This window comes from Plectrocnemia conspersa, unplaced genomic scaffold (genome assembly GCF_051122295.1).
Source record: "Plectrocnemia conspersa isolate PC_06_02 unplaced genomic scaffold, ASM5112229v1 ptg000001l, whole genome shotgun sequence".
Taxonomy (NCBI): domain Eukaryota; kingdom Metazoa; phylum Arthropoda; class Insecta; order Trichoptera; family Polycentropodidae; genus Plectrocnemia; species Plectrocnemia conspersa.
Genome location: NW_028277165.1, coordinates 25571910 through 25584530, shown reverse-complemented (window position 1 = coordinate 25584530; position 12621 = coordinate 25571910). Strand labels below are relative to the sequence as shown.

The following is a 12621-nucleotide window of genomic DNA, read 5'->3' as shown; positions in this document are numbered from 1 at the left end:
ATCGCAAGAAATATTTAAGACACGATTTCAAGAAAACAACATAAATGGCCATAGTTTGCGATTCTCGTTGGATAACTTGCCAACTGTATTTCATGGGTAGCTAGTTTCAAAACGATTATGGTAACCGAGACCTTCGAAATTATTTCTAATATTGCAATATTTTCATTATAAAAAATACAATTTGCATTTGAACACAATGCATTATACGAAGTACGTGATTTATTAAGGCGTTCACTTCACTTTCATATTTCAGTTTTTCCAACAATCGAAACAAACGTGCCGAGGAGAATGTGTAGCGTGAAATTAGAGAATACATAGTTTGAAAATAAATATGAAAATATGGGTTGGAGCAGAACGTGATAATATGTATGAAAGTGGAATTGCATATTTTGTATTATTTTCTTAAAATCCCTATATATGATTACATCGTATAATATTTTTGCTATAACAGCATATATGACCCCAATGATTTTTAATTTCTATCATGTCTAGGAAAGCGAAAGGAAGCTTTTATATAATTGTAATTCAGATCGATCATCACAGATTAAGTTTCTCTAGACTTTCCTAATCTCACTAATAATTATTGTATTGAATAATTGAAATAAAGTCGAGCTAATGCTTACCATCTGATCATTTTATATTGCTGGTTTGAATCGCAGATGAGGATGGTGGCGAATCAATTGCATCGCTTTTTGAACACACCGCCGAAATACGTTTACGCATTAAAAGTAAAAGCTTTTAACGATCATCAACAAAATGTAAAAAATAACAATATTCCTTTTGCTCAGGATAAAACGCATTGTCTATCGCGCATCATTTACAAACAAGCAGTAGTTTTTTCAGGTGCTTACAAGTGATTAATCCGTGAAATATTAACTATTATTAACGCAATTGTTTAGCACCGAGATCTCTCTTATTTTCGAGACTAATTAGTATTTCTTTTCATTTGTTCGAAATAGTCGTTAAAATTACCTCTAAATTAATTGTGCAGGTGGTTGAAACCGTTACACTAGTTCAGTGGTAGGCAAACTTATTGGCCGAAGAGCCAAATATGTACATTACAACGATTCAGAATAGTTCTGAGAGCCAAATCTGTTTTTTAATTTAGTAAACCTTTATTATAATTTTAGACCTTCATTAAATTACGGGTACATTGAATAAAACTTGATTTCACACTTAATAAAGATTTATTCGTTGATAAAATATGATATGAAAGTAAGGTATCCATAAATTTAAACCATGACAATGACTGACAAACACTTAATGCGAACAATGTCCTTGCATCTCCTTGGAAAGTTTCAGTAAGTTAGGTTTATATGTTGTTGTTTTTAATTTTAGGCATGATTCAAAGTCTCGTCAATAAGACGACTTCTCAGTTTACTCTTGATAAAGTTCATGCTTGAAAAGGATTATTCGCATGTATATTTAGAACCAAAAAGGGAGAGAACAGCAAACGCAAGTTTTTCAGCTGATCGTAAGAGTCAGGAATACTATTCCAGACGTTGAAAATGATCATGTCTTCATTCTCCAGGTCTTTCAAAGCAGACCACTTATGTTGTAAACTAAGATCACATTCGTTCTTCTCCATATTTCCAAATCAATACAGAAACGTTGAAATTTGGAGCTCCATATTTCCTTGTTTTTTAAATCCTGCAATTGTATTTCAAAGTTACCAATGTCAATGCTAACAGGAAAAAATTTCAACTCAGTTATTGTATTAGCATTAAGATGATTTTTGACGAATGAAACCTGCTGAGAAATGCTTCCCTCATATTAAAAATTATTGTTTTGAAATGGTGTTTGTCAATAGAGAAATTATTTTCTTGGCGATGCTTCAGCAGGCTCGGAAAGTGAAACAAGGTTGGTCTTTCAAAATCTTGAGCAAAAAGGGATAATTTGTTTTCGAATAAAATGACTTCTTCTAACATCGAAAAAATTGTGTTTCCTTTCCCTTGTAATTTACGGTTAAGCTGATTTAAATGAGACATAACGTCTACCATGAAATGAAAGTTTTGGATCCACTGATTGTCTGTAAATTCTGGATAGTGAACACCCTTCTCAAGGAGAAATGCTTCAATTTCTGGCAATAGGGATGCGAAACGTTTTAAAACGTACCCTCTTGATAACCATTGAACCTTGTTATGAAGCGAAAGATCAGCGTACTCACTCTCCATTTCAACTAAAAATTCTTTGAATTGACGATGATTGAGAGCTTTAGCTACAATGGAGTTGATGATCGTGATCACTAATCCCATAACTTTACTAATTTCTTTCGGAAATGTCTGCGCACAAAGTGCTCCTTGGTGAATAATGCAATGATAAACCAATATCTCGTGATTCATTTTTTCTTTCAAAATGGCAACATACGCCAGTCATACTTTTGGCCCCGTCTGTAACCGCCAAATACGCAGGTTGACAGCTGTCATGCTACTACGCTGCGCTGCGCCCCTACCGGACGAAACAGGTACTACGTCAACGCTCACGCACACATTCAACGTTACATGGAAAGGACACTCGACCAGAATTAGCGACCTGGCCCGTGGATATTTGTGCCAGAGCCGCACTCAAGGAGCCAAAGAGCCGCATGCGGCTCCGGAGCCGCACTTTGCCGACCCCTGCACTAGTTAATACACACTTTGATTCCAGTCTAGTATTGCAAAGCGTGTTCCGATATTTACAAAACAATAAAATAAGATAATATCATTAGCCCAAATAAAGGCATTATTTTTTAAAACTGTCGTACTTCATTTGCATTTCTACCGTACACATTATAAATGATTTCTTTATTTGATAACATAAATATTATAAACACTCATATTTTAAAAACGTTCAATGACAATAATATTAGCTAAAAAGTTGTTGATTGTGTTAACACGGTTGTAATGCTTTACACTGACGTCTGTTATGTTACGATGGATGACTTGCACTGATATGTTACTAATGCATATACAATTTTAGTTTAATTTAAAAATGCATAACAACGCATCTTTGATTAAAGTATAAAAAGCTTGTTATAAATGGTATATTATTTATAATTAGTCTACTTATGTATTTTTAGACGATTTTATCTTTCTTATTTGTATTACTTGAAAACAGTAAGAAATGACACGGGAAGAATAAATTAATTGGTCTTTTTTATGAAAGCGAAATATATAATTAAAACACTTTTATAGTGAAAGTAAGTATTATACATATATAGTTGACATAATAATTATAATATAATATATTATGAAATTATATATACATATATATATACTAATAGTATATGTTTTTTTTAATTAAAAGATATATTTAACTGCTCTTATCATTATATAATAATTATGTAGTTTGTGATTTTTCTTTATAAAATAGTTTTATAACATTTGATACAAAAAATAAATAAATCTAAACTACATTTGTCAGTTAAAAAATATATTATAATTTTAGGCACAAAAATTTAGTGTAAATGTTAGTCAATAGTAATTTTAAAATATATATTTAAATGTAACTTATGATTTTTAATAATATATTAAAGCAAAAAAATATAGTTTAGTGTAAATCAAATAAAAAATAACTACGCGTCACTCGTAGCCTTAAAATGATAAAATATAATACTAGGTATATACAGTTATACACACTGATAAAAAGTTTATTTTATTTTATTGTTAAAGTGTATAAATATTTATAATATGTATATGATAAAACATTTAAAATAACACTTACCCCATTTTTCTTCAATCCAATAAAAAATCAGATAGAGTAAAGATGAAATTCCCATCCAAAATCCAACCAGCATGGACAAAACATATTCCCACATGTTATATGATTTTTAAAGAAATATTATCGAATATTCATTACAGCAAATAAAAAAATAGTCATTGCACTAAATAAGATATTTTACACAGTTATACATGCATACATTATCACTACTAAATATTTTATGTTCAAGTCGTAATATAAATTAGCTTTACACATGTACACATACCTAACGTTCTTACGCATTATTTGCTATGACGTTTTATAATGATATTCTTTTATAAATGGCATAATATAACAACGATATTTGCTTTTAAGCAATACCAAAAATGTGCTTATTTTTGGGTCATCGATCATTTCATTTGAAGGTATGCACTAAACAAATGTTTTGCAAGATAATGTGCCGAATTGAATTGGTATGTGTCTATTTTTTGTAATAAACACGTCTTTCCTAATGTGGGTCAGTTTAAAAAGACCTTAACGGCGAACCCAAGAACGTTGAACTTGTGCGAGCGAATTAACTATTCCGCGACGCGTTTAACAGTAACAACATTCTTACACGATCGACTCTAATCATTATTTCGAATGGTAAATGATAACGAAAAAATGTGATAAAAAACACAAACGTCGGAAAATAATTCAACGTCTGATAGTTAAAGTTTTCATTGGAATTAATATCAAATTGATAGCAGTCAAATATTAAGCACTGTCTTATTATTTTATAATTGAATGGCATTTTCAGAGATAGACAGAAGATCACTCTTAAGATAAGGGGTCTATAAATAATTTATAAAAACGTGTGATTAACATGTATATTAGAACAAGTATTAAATGCATATTTTTATGTATCATTAATATAATCTATATTTTATATTTATAGGATTGACAGTTTATGATTAGTAATAAAACTTTATATTCACATAATATTTTTAGTGGTTTCGACGTTTCATTAATATTCGCAAAGGTAAAAAGACGTTAGATTTGTTTTTTTGTTGTATTTTTTTGAAGACGTCTCAGTCACCTATCGCATATAGAATATTCATAAAATGCCAACATCCAAGGACTTTTTTTATACAATAATCGTTGGACTATGAGATCAGGCCCAGGTTAATAGTTGTTTCATTATAATGGTATATAATAAATGCGGTCTAATCACGCAATAACCTCAGGAGATCAAAAGACATGACTAATATATTTGTTATTTGTAATTAATAATGCTAATGATAAGTTAAACATTTACATGAAGTATAATTATGCTTGTGGAAAAATATTAATACAGCAATTTTAAAACGAATCATTGTTTCCATTAAACATAATGCTATTTTAGATCCAACCACAGGTGTGGCAAATTGCGAAGAAAATTCGCCACACGTAAATCATATAGAATTACTAGATTAAAAAAATATATTTTTGAGGTATTTGATCCATTAAATAGAATGATTCATATTTTTTTATGAATTTTAATGACGCTATCAAAAAATCTTAAAGGTACTTTCTTTTCCTTCACTCAAATATTATTCTTCTTGAATGGTTTTAAAATATATGTTTAAAAATTACATATATAAATTGATTTACTTTATGTTAATAAATAATAAAATTATTTGTAATGTGTACGGTAGAGATGTCAATAAAATCGACAGGCTAATGGTAGCTTAAAAAAATTGATGAATGTAAATTTATATCGCCTTTGTTTTTAGGGCCAATGATTTTTTTTGTTATATAGTAAATATTCCGCTGTGAAGTGAAGCATCTGCATCACATTACGATGTTTGTGTGCCTCATCAATTCAACGTGCAAGATAAAAATAAGAATACTTTTTGCATTGAATGAATTTAAAGTTTTATGTCTGCACTACACTCTCTGTAAGTTGGCCTAGATTGGCCAATGACGGAGAATATAGTGGGTTACTTCGGTGGAGTTCGGTTCTGCCTGCTCTAAAATTTCTCGGAAGTTGTCCGAGGTTACCGAGAATGGGATGTAAAGTGGTAATTCAGTCGACTTCAGAACATTGTCGGCATATTTCCGAGTCAAAGGGACCGTAGTCGGAGCTGCTCTTTCGAGCGCGAGCGGTGAGATACTTCCCCTTTCGGTCTCTCGCGTGCTAAGTGACGAGAGTGAGAGAGATAATTATATGGTGGTTCGCAAACTGAGATAGAACGAATAACTCGGTTCAATTTCAGTATGCGCGTAGGCGTCCTATGGTTAACACACATGACGAGCGCTGCATCGTGGTCAAGTTATAATAACACATGCTACAGTGGGACGCATGTGAACATGTTTTATGAAGCTCGATTTTCAATAGATTCTTACTGACATCTTTTAATATTTTAGATTAATTATATTTTTGATAGTATATTCTTTTAACATATATCGTTATTATATTTTTTTTCATATAAAATTAAATAATTAAAAAATAATTAGTGGTACTTGATTTTGTTAAAAAAAATCTTTTCCAATATTCTTATGTATTTTCCTAGATCGGTTTATATAAATGTCACACCATAACGAATTCTTAGAATCGATGGCGACAAATTCTAGGATAGTCACAGATATTGTGTTCGTATTCTGAAGTATCATTTTTATGCCTTATGGCATTTTGCAAAAGCCGACAAAGATTTTGCGTAAATTGAATATTTACGACCGAAAATTTTCATTGATATTGTATTGGTGAGTGCTTACACAAACTTTTATGATTATCAGTAGCGTAATTTTAATAATATGACAATTTAAAAATTGCGATTATTTGGCACTTTTTACGATCGCGCGCAAATATGACGGTTGTACGTGACAGCAGCCGCCGCGCTTACTCGAAGTCGTAGATCTCGGCCGACTTCAGGTTCGGACAACTTCCAGAGAATGTAGTGGAAGCATTAAGAAGTGATCATTTAAGCGTTTTTAAAACATATTTTTTAACATCATAATGCGTTAAAAATATTTTGTATGTAATACACTGTATTATAAAGTAACTAATTAAAAATAAAAAAAATTACTTGTCAACAAAAAATGTAATCTTACTTACTTACAAAATTGTTTTTAAAGACATAATGAATATGAATTATATTTCATTGATTTTGCAATAATAAAACCATGAAAAGTATTAAAGAGACTAAAAAATACAGTATTAATATAATGTAAAAATTAAAAATACATATATTTTTTTATATATTATAAAAAAGTCACGATGACGTTGTTAAAGTAAAATTATACAAAATAATATACACATTTATTAATTTACGCATATAATATTCATACCGCTCTATAATTTTCTAATTTAATAAATGTAAACAATCATAATTAACAGATGTGATTAATGTAGTGAAATAAAAAGGCATAGAATTCAATTATAATTAAACTATTTGCACAAATGTCTAAATAAATTAGAAGCGTCCTACATAACTACGACTTCGTTTATCTAAGCAAATTCTATTGGTTACGAGTTTACTATTTTATCGCGTCGTTTTACTTTGTAATGCCATAAAGATTTTTAAGCTTCATTTACTGACTGCAATTACTACAAGGGCACAATACATATTTACAAGCGATTAACTCCAATTCGCGTGATGTATGAAAGTATAATCTCGAAGAGAAATAACAGTGACGCGTGACTATGCAAGTGTGGGAAATGTTGAGAAACGCTGATTTCACTGATAAAACAACGATTTTTTAATCGCAAGTGATCATGAAATTGATAGGCGTCATTCAGATGGTATTTAGATACAAAAAAATGTTTTTTCAATTACTACACATATACAATTTATAATGTTTCTCTAAAGTGAGTTAACTTTTTAGACAAACTTTCGATAAAATACGTACAAACTTACTGGAAATAAATACAAATTATTAATTAAACTGTTTTTATAATGTTATGTTATACAACTACAAAAGTTACTAAATAATCTTAAATTTATCCAAAGACTTTTAAATGCAAATAAATGTCAGATTAATTTTAAACACAGTTTTTTATTTGCTTGAATATATATTGGAAAGTAGTAAATTAATACATAGTGCATTAATAATCTGTCTATGGTTTTATACGTTACATATTAGCTTCTGTAAAAAACATTATACGCAATAGGACCAATTTTGATACTAAATTTAACGCAGATTAATTAGTGAAAGGGTTATTTCATGGTAAGCATGTTTTTTTGTCAAATATTGCTCTTACATATTAGAGATAATTTCATTTGACATATTTTAGTTAAAATATCCATATAAAACTTCTCGTTTAATTCATGCAGAATTGAGCATACTTAGATTAATAAAATTTTCTCGGTTTATATTATAACAACACTCATTTTATTGCATTTTCATCTAATGTAGAAAGTCTATTAAAATGAAATTTTATATTGGCCTAATCAATCGCAAGTAACGTTTCTAATTGGTGCAATTCAGACAATTCGCAAAATTTAATTGTTGCGATTCATCATGCGCTCGTTATATAGTCAATGGTAAAAACCAATAAATACAGCAATTTTAGCACTCGAAAAGCGACACAGAAATTAACCGTTTTCACTCGGCATACGAATCGATTAGGTGTCAATCACTTCGTTTTACTAACGACCCAAAAATACACTGATAATTTTTTTTAGAAATTTATAAGCATCTTTAACTGATCTAATTATTTAAGATGCACTTAAATTCATCACGATAAATAAATGCTAATGGCACAGTAAATATGTCTTTATATATATATATGTATGTTAAAATAATAAAATATTTTACTTAAGATTGATAACGGGTCTAAATAAATTTAATACGATAATGCTTGATTTTATAAAATACAATATTTTAGAATTTAATAGTCTGTTTTAATTATATAGGGAAATTTAAGAGTAAGCGGATATATTTGATTTTGAAAAGGCTTTTGCTAAAGTTTTTCATTGAATATTTGTTTGAATCATACTTTTCAGATTGTCAGTATGTTCAATAAGGCTACACAAGTCGTTTCCTCTGTTTTTATTGATATTAATTATCACCGATGATCTTACAGAATTCCTCTTAGTAAATAGATTCTATTGAGGATAACAAAAATTTTAAATTTAAAGTTCATTCGTTAATAGATTACCTAATAGAAGTATTTTAGAACAAGGACACTATATAATTTTAATTATGAAATGGATAACATTGTGCTTCAACGCTCAGAAGTGGTAAGCGATTTGTGTGTCTTATTTCAAGATCATATAAAAAACAAATGCTAAGATGATAGAATTTATTTTGCGATACTAGCAAAAATTAAGAAGCTCGAAGGCACTGTGTGCTTTGTATAATCACTTATTGCTCAGTATCATTGAGCATGCTTTTCTGGTCTAGTTGCTAAATAAAAAATGTTTCTTATTTGTATATATGAGGAAATATAAATCCATTTTTATTTCCTACAAAATTTCTATAAGTAATGGTGGGATATGATTTCATTGAGTCGCGTCGACGTGTGTGCTTTTTTAGAGTTGCTGGTAAAGGATTTTAATTTTATTATGATGGCCGTTATATAAACAACTCTCACATATAAACACACAAACATATAATACGTTATTTAAAAGAGAAATTATTAAAGATGCACATAAATATTTTTGTATGAAATAAATATTTTTTATCGTATTTCTCAATTTATTTTTTTGAGTTGCATTAAGTGTGTATAATTATCAAAAAAAAGTAACTAATTCGAACAAACAGTAAAGAACATCTCGACTTTTACCGACTTTAAGAAACTGGGAAAGAGGCGGCATTTTATGAACAGCCGGGTCAAAAAACCGTTGTTTATTGTTTTCACATATTCAGCTTAGCCCTTAATTATTCGTGAATATATATTATTTAGCGCAATTAGTTTAAGAAGCAAATTACATTAACGGTCCTTCCATTGCGAAAATGCCGCCCCCAAGCAAGTGCCGCCCAGGGTGGTCCACCACTGTTACAATAGCTACGCCACTGTGCTTTGAACATGTAAATAAATAAATAAATAAATATATAAAAACACAATCGCACAGATCATGTTATCGTTGTAAAATACGGTTAAATAAATATACTTTAAGAGCACGTGAATATCTTGTTTTGAAAATGTCGCCATTTAATGAGCTTATTTTGGCAAAGATAATAGTAACCAATAGAGTAATATAAAATAATAGCCAATTACTCACACTGGGTTCAAGTAAATAAAATAAATCTCTACAACTTTATAGACTCTAAATAACATGTTCTTCCTTTAAAAAAATATATATAAATACCTATCAAGATTATTTCGATGTCAAATAGATTGTGATACAATTAAGAATCGTTTGAACGTTATTTTGAAATAAATTTAATTTACAGAAAAGTTTTATGGTCGTTTCAAAGGTCCAATCCGAGGCGACCTTGCTAGGCCAATCATTAAGAACAGGTTCTCGCGCACGATTCACAATTACAAACCAACTATTCTAAACATTTAACCGTCATTCAATCGAATTTCACTATCTTTTTACGCATTTGATACAACAAGTACGACCTCAAATTCAAGTTATCTTCACAACAGCAATTTAATACGACCTTAAGAATGGCCGTAAATGCGACCAAAGGTCGAACTGAGTTTCATATGAATAAATAATTTTCATATAAAAAGATAAGCTCCAGCGATGTTAACATACAATGCTTTAAAATAAAAATATTTCATTACATTTTAAGGTATATCTAATCTCTAATCTATATATTGTATAGTACATTACTAACATATACAAAATAATATAACTTTCTTGTGTAAATGAACTATGCTTTTTCATCATAAATTAATAGAATATCACCTTTCACGTTAATTTATTGCATATTGAACCATCTATCATTCATGAGAACTTCACGCACTTGACATAAAATAGACGTTTTCAGATAAGATATCTGTGACTTTTGAACACCTGTATGTATGTATGTATGTGTAAATATTTAAAAATATAAATAATACTATTTTATACATGATCACATATCACTGCAATTTAATAATATAATATATATAAAAGGCACAATCACTCTATTAGGCACAAAACATTTATAAATTAATTTAAATATATTTATAGTTATTATTATTATTATTGATCACAACTTTTAGTTACATATTTTATAAAAAAATGTATTACATTTTACACACACGTAGCACCACGTTGTGCGATGTGTTTATATAGCACGGCTAGCAAAATAAGACTGACGTGTTGATGATATGACCGGCTACGTCTCGAGCGTTTCACGTAACGTAGTACAGGTTAAAAATATTCAAATATTACATTCGACAAAGGTGGAGTGAATGTTAACATTTTAATTAATATGTATGTCTGTTCCCACACCGTCAAAGAAAATATTTAAGAAAAATCGATGAAAACCGCTGCTGCGTCGGCGACAGTGTTAACCGTTTGTTACGGTTTAACGGATGCATCCGTAATTCGATATTTACGTATTATTAAATATATGTTACTCAACATATCTCCTTTCCTTTTATATGTGAATTTAGATAACAGCACACGCAAGTCATTTTAGGTAAAATATATAAAAAAGAATGTACATTATTTATCAGTAAATATTTTTTGATAAATATTACATCAAATGAATAATAATAATAAAAATATTGAATAGTATTTAAATATTATTATTGATGTAATGTGATTATCTAAGAATTTTCTATTCAAGAAAATATTTTTTTTTGAGACACGTATAACATATGATAAAACCAAAATAAAAAATATAGATAACAACCAGTGTCGTCATAAAAACAACCAAACTCCATAAAGTAATGTCCTATTACGTGACCAAACACCAGCATATGATTGCTTGTTTTTTGTATTAGATAATATATTTTTTATTGTAGCACGTATCATATAATTACATTATAGTCTTAAATATTTTTGTATAAATATTTGAAAATAAATAGACTATGTGAATTAAAATGGAATAAATATAAAAAATGGTTGTTTATGTACTAAAAAATAATTTATCTTGTTATAGTTATATACAAGCCTGCCGAGAGGGAAGTGGAAGAGGGCAATCATAGCAAGGATATACAAGGAAAAAATCATAGCAAGGATATACTGTAGGCATCATAAGATTCCCTATCGAGCTCGACGGTTTACCGTTACATTCTAATTAGAATCCACTACTATTTGTCTCTCAGCCATACACCTGTTACTCTGCGCTTCTAAAAAATATTTACCATTTTATTTTTATTATATAAATATAAATATTTTATTGCTTTTGGAAACAAAAATAATAGGAATACATTTAACATTGACTATAATAATTATATTTATTTAAAATATCGTTAAAATTCTGCACGAAATTAAAAAAAATCAGATACATAAGTAGTAAAATTATGGACTGAAGTTAGTGGTATTGTAGGTTAATCAAATTTATTCATTTAACAATCCAGAACTGACGCCGATCCCCTAGAAATAAAAGTGGGAGTGGTGTCGCATGCAACGAAGAAAGAGATAAAGCATGCTCTTTCGTGTAACGGTACTTCGTCCAGATGACATGGAAATCTTATGAAGCATCATAAGATTCCCAATCGAGCTCGACGGTTTACCGTTACATTCTAATTAGAATCCATTACTATTTGTCTCTCAGCCATACACCGTTGGGGTGTTACCCTGCGCTTCTAAAGAAATATTTACCATTTTATTTTTATTATATAATACTCTCTTTTCTTATAATAAATTTAAATATTTTATTGCTTTTGGAAACAAAAATAATGACTATAATAATTATATTTATTTAAAATATCGTTAAAATTCTGCACAAAATTAAAAAAAATCAGATAGATAAGTAGTAAAATTATGGAATTTAGTTAGTGGTATTGTAGGTTAATCAAATTTATTCATTTAACAATCCAGAACTGACGCCGATCCCCTAGAAATAAAAGTGGGAGTGGTGTTGCATTTC

At 29.3% G+C, this 12621-nt stretch overlaps 1 protein-coding gene across 14 annotated transcripts in view; it reads right to left on the bottom strand.

Moving 5' to 3' along the window:
- Positions 1-12621, bottom strand: part of M7BP (Myosin-7a binding protein) — a 61193-nt gene that overhangs the window by 11579 nt on the left and 36993 nt on the right. For 2 of the 14 annotated variants that reach the window (XR_015810239.1, XM_088188712.1), the window contains exons 1-3: positions 10830-10895; positions 10658-10723; positions 3703-3862 (exon numbers count right to left, since the gene is read on the bottom strand). The exons of 3 other annotated variants lie outside the window; for them this stretch is intronic. Coding sequence is in view for 7 of the 11 variants with exons in the window: in XM_088188712.1 (XP_088044838.1) it covers positions 3703-3796 (94 nt within the window). In the remaining 4 variants the exon portion in view is untranslated. Of the gene's footprint in view, positions 1-3702; positions 3863-10502; positions 10611-10657; positions 10896-12621 lie in introns of those variants that run through there. 9 more of the 14 variants (XR_015810238.1, XM_088188705.1, XR_015810237.1 and 6 more) reach the window with 6 other exon arrangements.